This window comes from Medicago sativa, chromosome 4 (genome assembly GCF_051527215.1).
Source record: "Medicago sativa cultivar Bolivia chromosome 4, Bolivia_mono, whole genome shotgun sequence".
Classification (NCBI taxonomy): domain Eukaryota; kingdom Viridiplantae; phylum Streptophyta; class Magnoliopsida; order Fabales; family Fabaceae; genus Medicago; species Medicago sativa.
This window is the reverse complement of record NC_140752.1, coordinates 88,795,654-88,813,707: the sequence shown is the minus strand read 5'-3', so window position 1 is coordinate 88,813,707 and position 18,054 is coordinate 88,795,654. Positions and strand designations below refer to the sequence as shown.

The window sequence follows — 18,054 nt, the reverse complement described above, 5'->3', positions numbered from 1 at the left end:
GTGGTGGTTAGGGAGGTTGTTGTGGTGGAGAGAGAAGGTTGTTAGGGTGGTTGAAGTGAGTTAGTTATGGTGGTGGAGTTAGTTAGAGGTGAGAAAAAATGGTGGAGGAAAAGTTGTTACGTGAGAGAAGAAGAGAAAGAGGGAAGAAAAGAAAAATTATTTTGTGACTTTTTTGTGGAATTTTTGGTAAAAATGATTGGTGAATGAATGAATTGACCCTTTGACCAATTTATAGGCTAAGTCATTGACCTTGGACCAATAGGATAGAGACATGTGGCACTAGACTTGTAACAAACTCTTAAGGACCAATAGCATTTGGACACATGGCACTTGGACTCTAACAAACTTAAAAGGGATTAAAATGTAAATAACAAAAGTGCGAGGACTAAAATGAAAATTAAAACTAAAATTGAATTGAAAAAGTAAATTGAAAATTAACGTAAAAATGAGACGATTAAAAACAACAAAGCAGATTAAAATGAAACAGAAATATTATGTGAAATGACCAAAACGCCCCTAGGGACTAAAACGACTAAAAACGACTCAAATGCAATTTTAAAATGATTTTTTAACAAGGGATTAAAGCAAGAGTTTATACAAGCGAATTAAAAGACTCAGAGACAATTTTTAGCATTTTAAACAGGGTTTTAACACATGAAAAGACTAAAATGCCCCTAGGGGCAAAATTGACTCAAAATGACTTCAAATGCAAATTTTGAAATGGATTTTGACATAGAATGAAACAGAGACTCATTCAAATCAAATGAAAAGACTCAGACAATTTTTTAAAGGACTGAAAGGAATTTTAACATAGGAAATGACTAAAATGCCCCCTAGGGGCTAAATTGACTAAAAAAATGACTCAACTGATATTTTTTGAAATGAATTTTGACATGAGATTGAAACAAGGACTTATACAAACCAATTTAAAAAACTTAAACAATTTCCAAGGATTAAAATGAGTTGAATGCAGGAAATGACTAAAATACCCTTCTATGTGAATTTTGCAAATAACATTGAAATAAAATGCAGAGAAAGATGCAATTGATCAGAGACTGTTCAGATGATTTATAATGCAAGAAAAGAAAAATTGACTAGTATTTTTAGGTCCAAAATTAGGGTATAACACCCTCGAACCTAAAATCTTTTAAAATGTGGTTTATTAGAACTTTTTTCCACTTTCTTTTGAAAAATTTTGAAAAATAAAAAGTTCAGTTGTAAAATAAATTATTGAGGTCTATGCTATGACCTCCAAAAAATGACGCGACAACATGTGATACGGTGGAACGATAACCTCAACACCGATGGATTCACATTGAGACAATCAACAGTATATATACTGCTACTGCAGGATGGAATGGCAGAATATGAGATAGACCGACCAGACTGCATATTTGAAAGTAATTGCAATGGAAAATGCCAAATAGGCTGTGGAACAAACATAAAATGTACAATACCATGAAAACCACCTGCATAGTTGCCGATTTTACCCACTGTTAACCTGATTTTTATGATGTTAGTCAATGGTTTCAATTTACCTATAGCAATAGAAGCTATAAATGGAAGTGTGGTATTTGTAGCAGTGTTGGTTGTGATGACGATTTGAGGCAGAGTTGTTGTCCATCAAAGTTAGTTATAGGATCTGTTTTGATTGACTTATTTGAGCTAATCTATTGGCATAAGTTTTGTGAGACTCTTTGGGAGAACTTACAATAACAACTTTTGACAATTTTCAAAAGCTTTTTACAACTTATTTTCATTAGTTCTCTAATATAGTTTAGAAAAACAACTTAGAGCATAAACAAAAATAATTTAATTGTATTTTATCTTTTGCTACAAAAATAGCTTATGAAAGCTTATCCGTAAGCACTTATCATGATAAGTGTTTGTGCTATAAGCTGCAAATAAGTTGTTTACCCAAACATACCCTTAAAGGCAAACGATGAAGTTGTTGCTTGTTGCATGTGGCCCTTCGCCCAATACTGATGAATATTGTTGTAGAGGGAGTTATGAAAACCCTCTACCCTTTAAACATTTCCTATAACATGTAGTTTTGCTCATGATGATGCATCAGGTTTAGGTCATGTTCTGTGGATCAAGTTTTTTTTCTTCTTTACAAACAATTTCTTTCAAAAATTGGAAACACATGCATAGTGGAATTATTAATATTAATCATAATCATCACTATGTAAAATTTATCCCTCACAGCCATCGTCTAAGAAGCATTTACACAAACACGGATACGAGACACAACACTCATGATATTTTATATGAATGCATTCTTCTCATATCTGTGTGGTGTTATATTTGATAGACAAACACAGACTATAGACAGTTGTTATCCGTTATAGATAGTTGATATTTAAGACGAACATTCTTTATTCAAAATCATCAACACTCAGGATACAATTTTTGTCTCTTATATTTCTGAACACAATAAAAGAGCAAATAGAGAGTTTGGTTACATAGGAGGTTGTTGAGTGTGAAACTTCCTCCGCAATTTATTAAGTGCGACAACTACAGTGACATAGATCCTATCATTCATGTCGCTTAGAAAACGGAAATAAGCATGTCTCCAAGATGCAATGAGTATTAAAGATCCCCAAAATACCCAAAATCCAGTTGAAAACCCCATAGCCATGCTTATGTATAATGGATTTATTTCCATGCCCAATACTTTGTCTTCATGGTTGTCGTCACTTTCATGTTCTATGCTCCCTTCAATGTCACTGCAATGTGTATCCTTGAACCAACTGTTTCCATCTTATAGGCATGCTTTTGTGAGTGGAGAACCGCAGAGGTGTGGATTACCTATGTAGCAACCGTTCCAAAATGTATCAAGCTGAAAGCCAGATGGAATTTTCCCAGACAAAGTGTTGTATGATAAGTCCAACCAACTGAGCCTATCAATATTAGCCATGCTAATGGGAATGGCACATGATAAATGATTCCTCGACAAATCCAAAACTTCCAAGTTTTTCATTTCGCCAATATTGGAAGGAATGGGACCCAGCAATCGGTTCATTGACAAATTTAATGAAATCAATTCAACTAGCTTTCCAATTTCAACAGGGATGCCTTGTGTCAAAAGATTTGATGACAAGTCAATCATTTTCAGAAATTGAACGGATCCACCTTCAGAAACCCACTTTTGAATCAATTTAAGTCGAAATATTTCAGATTGATAAATCAAATAACTTTCCTTAATTGTAAGAAGCTCCATATACGATTTTTCATTTACACTTTCTTCGGTAGCCATTGCAGGGAAGACACATCTTGGAATCTCTCCCCTCAATTGATTCTCAGCAAGGTCTAATATTTTTAAAGACTTGAGTTGACATAACGATGTAGGGATATTTTCATCAAAGGAATTCCTACCCAATATAAGTGCCTTTAGGATTGGCATGGATGTACCAATCCAAGGTGGTATGGCCCCCCTTAATTGATTCGACCCTAAGTCCAAAATGGTCAACACTTGGCAAATTATTAGAGAGTCTGGAATTTTTTCTGAAAGATTGTTGTTGGATATTGACAACATATGGAGATATGTGAGGCCACCAAAGGAATTTGGAATTGATTCAAAAAAATTGTTATTTGCCATGTTCAAAATAATCATTTTCGACCCATGTGTCCAACAATTTGGGATGACTCCTGACAAATTATTAAAAGATAAGTCAAGAGTTTGCAATGAGTTATTGACACCCAAAATCTCACACACGTTTGAAATTGTTCCATAAAATGAACTGTTGGACATATCCAAATTCCTCGAGAGGAGGCAAACGAGGCAAGGGACATGAGAAATTATTGTGGCTCAAATCAAGTGTTTTAAGTTTGAATTTTTGTGAAAAATCACATCCACATCCTCTCAGCTCATTGTAAGAGAGGCCCATATACTCAACATTAGGTGACAAATCCCAAAACCAATTTGGCACAGTATCAACGACACTTGTATTTGAGATATCAATAACGGAGAAATTTTTCTGAGTTTGGATCCATTTTGGAAATTTAGGGCCCAAATGACAATTCACCAAACCTATAGTTTCAAGTTGGAAAGGAGGGACCCAATTTTTGCTCATGTTCAAAGTTACATGATTAAAAGATAGGTCCAACACTTTGAGGTTGCTAAAGTTAGCAAGATGAACATCACTGAGATTACCCTCCAAACTGTTTTGAGCTAAATCCAACACAACCAAATTTGATAGCTGGTGAATGCTTCTTTCCAATGAACCATTTAATTGATTATTAGAAAGCCACAATTCTTTCAAGCTATTTAGGCCATGATCTTGTCCCAATGTTGAAGGTATTGAGCCATTGAGCATATTATATGATAGATCAAGTACTACAAGATTCACTAGCCTGTCAAAGAAATTTGGTATTGAACCAATGAGACTATTACCTGACAGATCAAGTGTTTCAAGAGTTGACAATCTCTCAATTGAATATGGTATAAGGCCTTGTAAATTATTCATTGAGAGATCAAGGTTTTGAAGACGATGACAATTTTGAAACAACCAATCAGGGATAGTAGTATTGAAATAATTGATAGACAGATCAAGAGTTACAAGAGAATCAAAATTCATTTCAGGTGGAGGAGATGTAGGTAGTTTGTGAAGTTGGCAACCCGATAAACGTAGTGTTTCAAGGGAAGGAAGTATTATGCTAATGTAATGAAACCAATCATTCTGACATTTGCTAATAACAACACCACTTAAATCTAGAGTTTTCAACGAAGAAAGTCCATGAAGCCATTTTAGATTATTGACATAGAAACTATTGCCACTCAAATCAAGTGATTCAAGTAGAGAAAGGTTTGCAAGATTATCAGAGAGGTTTCCCTTAAAATTGGCATGAGATAGGTCAAGATGTTTTAAATTTTGCATAGTACCTACAAAATCAGGCACTCTAGATTGATTGAAATAATTGCCACTTAGGTTCAAATAACTTAAATATGGCAATTCTAACAAACATGAACTTAAATCACCCTGAAGTTTATCTAATGAATTAGAACAATGGTTAAGGGAAATAACATGACCTGTGGTTGTGTTACATCCTACTCCTTTCCACTGGCAACGATCCTTTTCAAGTGTCCATGAAGATAGAACATTTGAAGGGTCTTTCAAGCCTTTCTTGAACTCAAGAAGAGCCTCTGCTTCAATGGCCATTAACTGAGCGTTGAAGTCTCCATCGCATAGAATGTGTCCCTGAATTAGAAGCCATGTAATTGTTATAAATTTTACAATAAGTTGAAGGAATTTGGTATTCACCATCATTTTGATTCACGAGGGTCTCAATTATGTAACTCTTTCTTGGTTTTCTTGAATAAACACACTACTACTTATAGGAGTTTCGGTACCGTAATAATTATGTCATGTATTTATTTGTCAAAGTCAGACGTCACATTTGATGTCGAAGCAAATAAGAATACTCAAGTGAAAAACTTCAATTAAAATTTGTATTTTTAACCTCGTTGTTAGTATTAGGGATTGAAGTAAACAATTTTTTATCCATTTATCACTGTTCTTTGGAGAAATATTTATGCGCGTTCTTACGGTTTACTCCTCCGTCCTAAATTATAAGTAGTTTTGGTTATTTCTTAAAGATTAAGAAACGTCGTGACCAAGTTCAAACCCCGGCCCTCCACTTGTTCGTGTGATTTTAAAAGGTTATTTTCAATTTTGTCTATCTACAAAAAGAATTAATGTAATTAATTTTGCATGGAACAAAGAAATTATGAGGTATTTTACAAAGTTACCCTTCATTAAAAGTACGAGATAGATAGATTAAAGAAAATATTTATAAAAAAAAGAAGATAAATTAAAGAATTAAAAAAAGAGATAGTAGTAAATAGTTACCGGTGTAATAAGAAAAGTGATTTTAATGATTCATTGATTACTATAAAGAAACTTATAATTTGTGTCATTTTTTTCCTTCCAAAAACAACTGATAATTTAGGACTAAGTGAGTATTATATTATGGGTCATGTTAACTTGTGCCCTTAGGGCACAAGTTAAGAAACTAAAAATGGAATTAAAAACTAACTTTTGTATTGAAAAGACAAAATTTCAAACTTTTAATATATTGAATGCACAATTTCCAATGAAAAGTTTCTATATTTAGTTTCTAAACTTGTGCCCTAAGGGCACAAGTTAACATTTCCCTTATATTATTTATCAGTTTGGCATTAGTACAAAGTCGTGTCTCCAATTTAAATACTAGTTAACTTGTTGTAAGGTGCCCTATCAAAGAGAACATATTTCACATTTAACTCAAGAGGATTATCTACTCTTCGAGTATCAGAGAGGTGAGCTTGCTCAAGAATGTCGGCAGTATACTTGGATTGAGATAGAAGATAATCTCTATGAGAATAGACAATTAAAATCCTCAAGAAGTAGTGAAGAGGGTACAAATCCTTCATCTCAAATCTTTTAGCAAAATTGAATTTAATCTCATCAATCTCATCAACATCTTCACCTGTAATAATCATTCTTCAGCAATCAACATATAAAGAAAGTATAATACGACAATGAAAAATTGTCATAATAAATAAAACAGAATCATGATCACTAGAGCGGAAACCATGAGATGTAATCATAGCGGAGAATTTCTCAAATCATCCTCGTGAACCTTGTTTCAGACGATACAAAGTTTTCTTCAACTTACACATGTGTTTCAGACCTTGGGGTACTGTTAATGAGTTTGACATCTTGTTTTATTCATTGAGAATCAAATTTTGAATGTTGTATGAATAGTGACTTCTTGTTATAGTTATCATCAACCACATATTTGAATTGCAATAAACACATATTTTATGTCAAAATAACCCAATACTATTGCTTAATGTAAAAGTAACACAAAAGTAGCTTTAGTAAGTTTCATCCCTCCTTCCAAGTTCAAACTTCTTTGTGTTCACAAATCACAAAGATGTGAATTAACATAAAGAAGTTACCTAGTTACTTCTACCCTCCTTCCTGCATCTCTAAGTCTCTCCAGTTGTAGTCCACTATGGCCAGTAAGCGTGTAACATTATCTTGACCTGTTTTACTACAAATTATTTCAAAGTCTCTTTATGTTTTGCAAAGAAAGAACTTATATTTAGGTACATAAATTTAATACTTAAATTTGATGGCAAATTAGAAGGATAACGCCGTTTAAATACATGGTTATTTATATTTAATAGATTGATAAATATAATAAGATGTTTCAACTTATTAAACATCAACATAACACAATTAATCATATTTAAAATGTCATTAGCTATAATTATTATGTTTATTTTTCTTCGTCAAAATTTTCAATTTTATATTTAAGCACAAATTATAATTAATAGATATCTCAGACACACAAAGATCTATAATATATATTTCAAAACATGAAAATCAGGTAGAAATGAACACAATTTGAATGGTTATAAAAATAAAAGTCTTTTTTGACGATCAATTTTTATTTATTTTTCGGTAATTATTATGAGAAGCACAATTAATTTGTTCTTGATGTTGTATGAGTTGTGCTCTTTTTTTATTTGATTGGATAAAATGATGGTCTAAGCCCAAGATAAAGCGAGGTGTAGATACTCCCATACAATCAGTTAACAACAAATGTTTACAGTGTTCCGGACAAAGTTATAAATGATCAAATCCTACATTTGTTAAGACATCTGTACAAGAATTTGTTTCACGATAAGAATGACAAATTCTAACCTCTCAATCCATTTCTAAAACTCGAATGATTCAAAAAAAAAAAAAACTCGAATGATTCACTTTCACCACTCTATAACTTGCCACATTATTTATTGCTATATCAACTATTTAAAAAACTAGCCACCACCTTAGAATCAACATAAAGCTCTATCTTGATAAAACCTTGAGAATAAGCCAATTTTAAACCTTCAAAAACACCTTTAAGTTCAGGCACATAAGCACCAGCGCTGCCCAAAAAATTGGAGAAGTCATGTAACCAATTATCAGTACTATCCCTTAAGACGACAACCATCCTCTATTTCCATATGCGTGGGATCAATCACGGGATGGTTGATCCCTTATTTTCTTTGTGCTCTTATTGGGACGACAGTTACGTCATTACGTCAGCTCGTCACATGGTGCAACATAATGATGAGGCGTTAATCATGCAAAACATATCATTAAATTTTCGTTGAATGTTCCAATACGAGTACAAGATCGGGGGAAGGAAGTAGTACATGGTTCATGCATGTTCCAATACGAGTGTTATTCTTATTTGAAACTGCTGAGGCATGGATAAACTGCGTGGGGTTCCAATGGCACTTTATTTTGTTCAAAGTCATTGTTTTTCATTTCATATTGGTCGGACTGATTGTTGGTTTGACTCAATTACACAAAATTCCAAACCTTATTTTTGTTTTTAATAATTGAGTTCAATAATCATTCCCATTTAGACCAACATGTTTTTTGAAAACATTGGGGAATTTAATCAAAACTTGTGTAGAAAAACATCTTCCTCTTTTCAACTATACACATGATTGCACGTGATTTTGAACAAAATAAAGTATCCACGGCTAAAAACATCTTCCTCTTTTCAACCATACACATATAGTTAACTGATGTTGGGGCAGGGACAATTAACAACCACGGGTACCAAACAATAGTTAATTGCAGCTAGGATTAATTGGGGAATTTCGGGGTGGGAATGAACATGAAAGGAAGAAGAACAATTTTCTCAATTCTGTAGTATTAAGTTATAAATCAGATGCTACATTTTTCTCTATTTTTCTTTTTTCAACTCTAATTCGTGAAAATAAGGTAGTCAACGACTTTTACCACATCATTGAGTTTTTTTTTTTCCAATGCACTATGCACAAAACCTTGATGAATAGTCATTTAAATATGGTTTCTTCAACAAAACAAAAAAAATCATTTAAATATGGTACTCCCTTTGTCCCACAATGAACACTTTTGATCATTTAACATAGATTAAAAAAAATTATAAATGAATGAGAGAGGGTGATATTATTTTAAATTATTTTTATATGTAACCAAAAAAATATTTATTTTTATCATGTACTAGTTACAAACCCGTGCTTCGCACGGGGGTTAGCTACTTTTTTGACAAAATATAATATCGGAATAATAGATTGCAAAATGACAGATAATTATAAACCATTATACAATATTTAGAGTACTCCTGCATTACGGATTATAAAATTAAATCTTCAAAACGTCTTATCACAAGTAACAAATGAAAATGTTTGATCCACCACCCTGCATTATGCAGAGTCAAACTAACCTCGTGGGTACCCACTATACGGGTACCCGTGTGTATTGAGGTATCCATGGGTACCCATGGAGTTTTGAATTTATATATTTTTTGGTACAAATAATGACTTTTTTTAATTACCAAAACACCTCAACTTTTAAACATCCATACATAATTCATTTAAAATTTCATAAATCATACATAATCCATAGAAAATTCATGTTTCTTATATAATCTATATGTTTTATGATGTAATTGAAATGAAAACAGTGAACTTAATAAGATGAATTAAAAAAAATTAAAATAAAAATAGGTTATTATTGAGGATTTTTAGGTTATTAATTAGCAAAGAATTGTGTTTAATATCAATGAATTAAATGCATAAGAATGTTTGGATTGTAGAGTATGGACTTACCCACTCTAGCATAGCACCCTTTTGATTCAAGGTTTTTCGAAACTCAAGGGTTGTCATTCCAGTTATAAGCTCTAATAAGAGAATGCCGAATCCAAACACATCAATTTTCTCAGATGATTGGTCAGTCGAGAGGTACTCTGGTGCAATATGTGTGTTGTGCACGGGTTAAATGTTGCGTTTTCGATAGACTTTGTTATATACGAATAATGAGCAAACCAAGAGGAATAGTTGTATTCAAAGGTATAGCGGCTTTTTTACAATCTAGCAAACTAAGGAAAAGAGTATAATAGGATTATTGCACACATATGAAGAACCCTCTCAAGAATTGGCTTATAATCACCAGACATGTCCCTGGTTGATCTTTGTGACTCTTGTCAATAAAAAAATCATGGAGTGTCCTCAAAATTCTTTGGCTGAGTTATTTTTATTAAAAAAAATAAAGGAAAAAATAGCATGAAATTGCCATAAACATTAAGGAATCAAACATTAAATGTGTGTGACAAAATGACTCAATATCTATGGCAACAAAATTGAATGTCACTTTCAATTTATAATAAAATTTATAATTGTCATAATGAACTGAATAGTGCATTGAGAATATGCAAAACCAATCAAAATCCTAGTGCTTGACCCTCCAAACAATCTAATTTGAATAAATTAGTTCGCACGGGTTGAATATCGCGTTTTTGAAATTTTTTGTTATATTTTTTAATCTACATTAAGATGAAAAGTTGTCAAATACACTTATTAATTAGATTTCAGCTCAAAGAGAAATAGTTGAACATACCTAGCAATCTTTCTACAAAAGTGTTTTTATTGAATCCTATGAACGTTTTTATTCCTGTGTTTATGATTAAAAGTGGTTAATTCTTACCTTTTGGAACAATGTTGATGCCATTGAGGTCGACTGTTTCATTCAATGAAGAAATGAGCTCATATAAACCCTTTAAACCTGTGAAGCTAGATCTTGCTCATAGCAAGAGGTTGTTTCATTCATAACAGTTGAGAAAGAAAAACAATAACAGCAACTTAAGCAAATAGAAGTAAACAACATCAAGTAACATCAAGGACAATACATGTCTTAATTCAGAAACATTGTTCACAGATGAGATAGTTAATGGACAACAGATGTGGAAAACATAGCCCAGGCACAACACACATGGAAAACATAAGCAGTTGCCAACATCGTGACCTAATCTTCGACTTTGTAGACCTGAACGTAGTGGCTGAAAGGTCCATCGAAAATTTGAAGTGGATTTTGTCGCCGCATATAAACTCATTTTCAGCACAAAAAGGTTCCCATCCTTGCTGAAGTGTTCCGTAAATGATGTCGTCATCCCTATGGAATCTGACCTCACATGCTTTTCTCGGATTGTTGAGTTTTCCACACAGAATCAGGTGATAAAATCATATTCTCAAAGGAAGTCCTTGAAATCTTGGCTAACAACCACAATATGGTAGACAATATACATATATTTGGTTAAAAGAAGTATTCAAATGATAGAATAAAAGTTTTGAGAATATTTAATAGTTTGAAGATGTGTACCATAAATCAAAGAAGCATTTCACTCGTTTTTATATTCACTTGGGAAAGATATTGATCCAACAATGTCACTGTTAGATAGTCTTTAAGGCTTCAAATCATATTTGAAGTGTACCTGTAAAATCCAAGAAATAAGCAGAGAAAAAGACTAATGATGTTGGATCTACAAAAGAAAATTATCAGCAAAAAAATGGATAAAGAGATCTTTTCACATCTTAAAGAGGGAAAAATACAGAACAATATATAAGGAAAGGACAAGGACAAAAGACAATACATATTAAGGATGAGGGAAATTAGTTATGTACCTTAATTAGCCAGTTGACCAATACACCCCGCATATGAGGAATAATCTCTGTCTGAATTGACATGTAATTTGATAGAGCTTGACTATGTGCCTGTGATCGGAAGTAATTTTTAAAAAACAAATATCAGTTAGAGAGCAAGGAAAAAATATAATATAAATTTGTATGTGGAAAACTAAAAGCTCGTGGTAGCATTACGATTATGCCAAAGAGGATGCGCCAAAATCATCGAAACCATGGCACAAGTAAGATTGCATCACAATTTCTGATAAGATAAAAAGGAAAAAAAAAAATTGAAGGAAGATAAATAAGCATCTAGTATCTAGTAATAACATATGAGATCAGAAGAGACACCAAACTAAAATGTGATTTATTCATGTTCACAATTTTGGGACCCTGATATAGGATTGTTGGATAAAAACGTAGACATTGACTATATTGACTGTAAGATATGATTGTCATGTATTGTGCATATTAATTATGATAATTCCTGCTAGATAGGGATGACTTCCCGGACCCCTTCCCGGACCCTGCATATACGGGAGCTCTAGGGCACTGGGTTGCCCTTATATATCATATCATTATCATATAGACATGGAATAAAGGGGTTTCTATTACTCTAAATGGAAAATAGATTCTATAATGTAGAATAACGTAAAAATAAGTTACTCTAATTTTTATTCCCAATTATGGCTCAAAAGAATCATTATTTTCAGTGGTGTTCTCTAAAAATCAATAGTTGAGGCATAAGATCATAATTATTTCTATTCTAATGTTTTGAATATTTTTCACTGTAACTTGTTGCATAGGACTTACCACAATGTAATACTATTATAACTCAAAATCATATTTACTTACTTTAAGAGCTAATTTCACTTTGACTGCAGACACAATTGTAAACACTAACCTTCTGACATTTATGTTGGTACACTTAATCATCTACTTTTTACTATATGAATGAATGAAAGAAAATCTAACATAATATCACAGATGTTTGAATCCAATTGAAAGAAAGTTAAGGAAATTAGAGCTGATACAATCCAGTTAACATCATAATCCTGATATCTGTCTCTCCGAATATAGCATGAAAGCAATGAGACTACAGAAATTACTTATGATGGAGTTCTATATTTCCAACTGGACTGAGAAAACAAAATGCACAGTTGTTTTTATCCGTGACTAAAATGGATCGACGGCGTATTTTTCATGATGTAAGCATATTGACTACAAATACAAAAACAGAAGAAATGAATAATAAATCTCAAAATGAGTTGCTGCAACATATCAGCTTCATCAAATAATGACTTCACTCATTCAGTTTTTCTTGAAGGAAAAAGAACCAAATCCACAGAAACAAATCTTAACATTTAATTAACAATACTAATTACTTGGTTAATAAGTCCAAAAATTAATTCTGTAATCAGGTTGTGTTTCACTTCAAAAATCAATTTTTACTCTATAAAGATTTCTGAGCTTACTATAGTATATATACATGATGAACTCAAAATTATTTTTTATTGTAACAATGATTCCCAAAAAAAGATATGATTTTCAAAATAAGAATGTTAATGTTAAGATCCTCTCAAATTTAAAAATCAAAGTGAGATCAAATATGGAAATTAGCACTTTAACATCCTCAGCTTGCAAAAGAAATACACAATCTCTCTGCCACCAAACTTTATTAGAGCATGAGGAGAAATATCCAACATAAAATTAGGCTGGAAAAAAGCGAATGTCAGGTTCTTATCAAACCTTAAACAAATGCATTTCATATGCATGTTATCAAAGCAAACATGTAATTTATTATTTTTTTGATACAATCCCTTCACTATTTTTTGTATTTGTTGCTCTAATGTAAAGAACGTTAAAAAGTGACTCTAACCTCTCAAGAACCATGGTTGCGATGTTTTCCTTCACCAATGGACCACCAAGACATAGTCTTGTTTCAAATGTATAGTCCACGGTTCCTGCACAAGGAAAAACAAATACAAAATTTAAACAAAACATGACAGTCCAAGAGACATAATCAAAGCTTAAAAGAAAATTAATCTTGTAGGTTTTAGTGTAAAAAAGGTTATTCATTATTCTCAGTAATGCATACTTGCCAAGCTTTCAACATACTTTTTTTATTCTAAATTTGTGGTTTTATTTCATGCAAAGAATAAATCATATGGAAGAGAAATGTAAGAGTGTAAAAAAACAGAAAATAGTTCAATCATGGTTTTCGCAAGTTTCGTCATTACTATTATCTCAGTTCCATTATTTAACTCTTTCGCAATGTGGAACAACACCTGTGGCTGCGATCATAATTCAAAACCATAACGGATCCCTAAACATGATTCAGCTTACCTTAATCTCATCCTCAAATGCCTTCTGCTGTCTTTCATGTTCCATTATGAGTTTATCTAATTCTATGTCTAGCCTTCTTGATAAGCTTTTTTAATTAAATACCTCCTTTAATTTTATCATGTTTTCCACCTTCATAGCCTTCAAGATGCACAAATATTGAACATAAGTAATGGTTAGTGGTCACAGGACACTATTTCATTTCTCATTCTATGTAATATCCTCATAAAATGAATTAGCAACAACATGGATTTAAATTTGAAATACAGAACAAAAGGTGAAGCTGACCAATGAAAAGAGCATTAGACATTTTGGTGGCTATAATAATCTCAAAAGTGGAGGGAGGAAAAAGTGGACTACTTGAATTTCGAACCCACCCTCTGTCCAAACATTATAAGTGGCAGAAGATCAATTAATAATTAGCAATGTATATACAGATCTTCACAGCAGTCAGCAAGGTGTGGCTAATGCTGTTTACATGACCTCAACTCAAACTCACCTTCCGTGAAAATATATATAAGCAATTTGAACTTAGGATTGTAAAAGCATTCATTTTTATTTAGGATATGTTTTCAAGACAAAAGGGGTGAATTAATGTTATAGCAGCACCTTGCAGTAAACCTAAGGATCTTCAAATCATGTTACCAAACCAAAATCAGTGAGAAAATGAGACTCAACATTAGAAGATTAAGACCAGTTGGATCAAGAGCAGGAAAAATTGATGACAGGTCCTACAATACAGAGTTGCACGGAGGCACATAAGCAATATCCAATAACAGGACAATTGGTGAAAAATAACTCATGTGTATTTGAGAAGTGAGAATTTGGTACCATTGGTTTAAATTTGGGATAGGTTTGAAGGTTAGAAAAAGGCTTTGTTGGTTCAATTGAAAACAAAAACGGGGAAATAAATCATGTTTTCTTTGTGTGAAATTACCTGAAAATCGTCTCTTGTTCATCCTTGCAATCAATTGGTCGGAGAATTGGTTGTCCAAGTACCATCTCACCAAAAATACAGTCCACAGACCACTCACAAGGGGCTGCCACCTGATCTGATGCGATTCAGCGATAACAAATGCTGCAGGAACAGCAGCTGAACTGTCATCAGCAGCAGACTGTTGCTGCAGACCGTGTGGTGCAGGCTACACATCCGTTCACAAACCATTAGCAAACTCCCACAAGCTCCATAATAACATAACCATGTGTTTTGCCCGCACAGTAGAGAGGTTCTGCAGAAGTGAAAAAATAGCCTTAGAGGATTTTTTTAAGAATTAAAATTATTTGTTATAAGTAAAAGGAAGTAAATTCACGCTACTAATAAAAAATGTTGCCAAGTTAGTGACGAAAAGATATCGCTCTATTTTTTCTGTCAAAAGCTACCTGCAGCTTAGCCTTAATGTCCAGCACCATAAGCCCCCTTTCAGCCTGAAACCACAAAGTTAATAATGTAAGGGGCCATTTGCATCAATTGACGCACAAGTAGCACTATCTTGGAAATGTTAACTTACAGCTCTCTCGAGTGGAATAAGATTTTCTGCTAAAGGATCCTTGCTGGTCAACACAGGGAAAAACGGTAAAATAGAGATAGAAACTACAAATAAATTCCAATCTGATAGGTAAAAAAGGATGGGGATATCAGTTAAACCTTGCAGCAGAACCCTTGAGCGTATTAACTTCCACTCCAAGTCGCGAAAAGACAAACCCGTAAACATCTCATAAAAAAGGGCAACTCGGTGCACTAAAGCTTCTGCATACGTAGGGCCCGGGAAGGGGTCCCACCAATAAACATCTCATAAACTCATAAAATCACACAACCAAATCGACCAAATATTTCTTTCAAATTCTGAAACTCAAGTAAATAACTAAAAGTCTTGTTTCATGCTAGAAACTCTTCTATCACAAACCAAAAATTACCAAACAAAGCATAAACAAAGGGTTGGTAAATAACAAAATTACATGACACTTAAAAATACCTACTTCTGCCCCCAACTTCAAAATCACATACAGACTTCAAATCTGGACCAACGTCAATGAAACTGGTACCAAAACGTCCGAAATTTCGTTAGCTGACCATAGCATTAAAAATTACTTGATTCCAAGTTACAGAGAGGAAGTTCTTACCGTTTTAGTGAAGTCCTGTCCCAAAACCCGTAACCAAAAATCCAGCAGAAATTACCAAACTTCAAATGCGTTTTCCGAATCCATTTCTAGCCAGAATCATACAAAATTTATATCCGATTTGAAGGGAATTGAATGTACAGTCTAAATATCCACCAAACATTTTTCTGTCAGCTTTCTAAAACAGCTTATTTACCAGTTAAGCACTTTATTTATCTAAAACAGGATTACATGAAAGAATGCATTATAAAAAATCCTTTTTAAAATTCCAGCCACAATCCAAAACAAACAAAAAATACATAAATAAAAACATGCAAAGATGATACCTTCAAGAATCTATCTATCACAACTCATACTTCATCTGCTTTTTAAAACCACTCTTTTACCAATTAGATCGATTAAATTGGTCCCCTTTAAATCAGTTTCTGTTTTTATTCTTACCCTTTTGACTCTAAAATCTGAACTTTATACATGTTGCATTAACACTATCAATTATTTCCATCGATTAGCAAGGAATCTAAAATTGACTTATTAATAAAAATCACCCCTTGTTAATAACTAATTTCAATTTATCCCAATTTACTGATACATAAACATAAAAAAAAATTGGGGAAAAGATGAACAGAAAGAAAAGATTGCAATACCAAATTGAATCACAAAGAAGAATCAAAGCTCATCCAACAAATTTGCATGTATGAATTACATCTCCAATGAGACAGAACCATCTGCAAAAATTAACCAAAATAACAATAAATTAAACCAAAATCAACAAACAACAAACTAAAACCACAAAATCAAACCCTTAAAATCACAAAAACAACTTTTTGGAGACATGCATGCAATTAGATTGATTGAATAAAAATTAGAAAGTTGAAAAATTCAATTCTCTAAAATTATTGTTTGAATAAAAATGAAAACCCAAGGTGAAAATTTACCTTTGATGATGAAGAAAATGGAAGAAGCAACTGAGGAGCTTTTGAATAGCACACAACAAATCTCATCATTGTTCTTCCCTCTCTCTCCCGTTCCCTCTTCTCTCTGCCGTTCCCTCATCTTTCGTTCCCTCTTCTCTCTTCTATTTTCTCATCCTTTTCTTTCTCCCACAGAACAAAACAAAAACATATATATAGGTAGGGCACAACCAATTAATTAATTTACCATAATACCCCCAATAAGGGTAAAATGGTAAATTCAACGGACATGTATTTTTATATTTAGTTTAGTAGATTGGTGTACTTTCGTTACCCTACATTTATTGTGAAATATATTGACTAGAGAATATATTATTTACTATTAAAGGGTAGAATTTGAAAGGAAAAAAAAGCAATTAATATTCCCGTTGTTAAAAAAAATCAATTAATATTCCCTTGAAAAGTAAAAGAGTCATTCATTCCGAGACAAATTATGTTTGTAAATGGGCTACTCATTGTGGGACGGAGGGAGTATCAGTTTACTTGATAAGCTAAATCTATGAAGGGGAAGCATTTTTTTTTTTTGTCAAGTAACTAAGTGACTAAAAAAATTCATCTCTTAAGGTGAATTAGAGAAGAATCTCGGATTCAAACTTTGACTCCTACATATATAATACAATGTACGTATCAATTGAGTTAAGCTCACGGGAAGCAAAACATTTATTCTATTCATTGGACAATTGATCTTGGATCAATTATAGTGATATCCAAGTTTTTTTTTTTTTAGGAAAAAGTGATATTCAAGTTGGATTTAGAAAAATATTGTGGATATTGTAGAAATTAATTAGGGAGAAGTGTTATAAAACCACATTGATTTCATCCAATAGGAGAGTGAATGTTAGAGGCATTTTAAAAGTTGTTATTGATTACAAATCATCCTTACTTCTATTTTTTCTTTTTGTTAATGTTATTAGCATGTGCAGGTTTTGGACATTACTTCATCAGTTGTTATTTACTCTTGATGGATTATTTAAAGGTGCAGAAATCCTATCTGGTTTGTGCTAAGTATAGCTCATATATAGACGTGTATGGTTCAGGGGTATTGTTGTAATATGAATCGTAATATACGATATGTATTGCTTGTAATACTTAAATTTTAATTGATCGCAGAAATAAAATAGAACTATAGTT

General features: G+C 32.6%; 1 protein-coding gene, 1 long non-coding RNA gene and 1 pseudogene across 7 annotated transcripts; all 3 read right to left on the bottom strand.

The window, feature by feature from the left end:
• Positions 1-2,355: 2,355 nt before the first annotated feature.
• Positions 2,356-5,308, bottom strand: LOC146933409 (receptor-like protein EIX2; annotated as a pseudogene).
• An 897-nt stretch (positions 5,309-6,205) lies between these two features.
• On the bottom strand, positions 6,206-7,989 carry LOC146933408 (uncharacterized). Its single transcript, XM_085707835.1, has 2 exons — positions 7,860-7,989; positions 6,206-6,471 (listed from the first exon to the last, which is right to left on the bottom strand). The coding sequence occupies exons 1-2, from the start codon at positions 7,987-7,989 to the stop codon at positions 6,206-6,208; spliced, it is 396 nt and encodes a 131-aa protein (XP_085563961.1).
• A 2,656-nt stretch (positions 7,990-10,645) lies between these two features.
• Positions 10,646-17,049, bottom strand: LOC146933407 (uncharacterized). Of its 6 annotated transcripts, XR_015007455.1 has the most exons (14): positions 16,888-17,049; positions 16,597-16,677; positions 15,956-16,041; positions 15,812-15,870; positions 15,480-15,581; positions 15,343-15,385; positions 15,215-15,259; positions 14,772-15,063; positions 13,838-13,975; positions 13,371-13,455; positions 11,687-11,753; positions 11,492-11,581; positions 11,190-11,301; positions 10,646-11,083 (listed from the first exon to the last, which is right to left on the bottom strand). It is a non-coding gene; the product is annotated as an uncharacterized LOC146933407 (long non-coding RNA). The 6 variants fall into 6 exon arrangements; XR_015007453.1 differs by lacking the exon at positions 11,687-11,753 and having other exon boundaries at positions 15,808-15,870; positions 15,956-16,096; XR_015007452.1 differs by lacking the exon at positions 11,687-11,753 and having other exon boundaries at positions 15,956-16,096.
• Between the last annotated feature and the right edge of the window lie 1,005 nt (positions 17,050-18,054).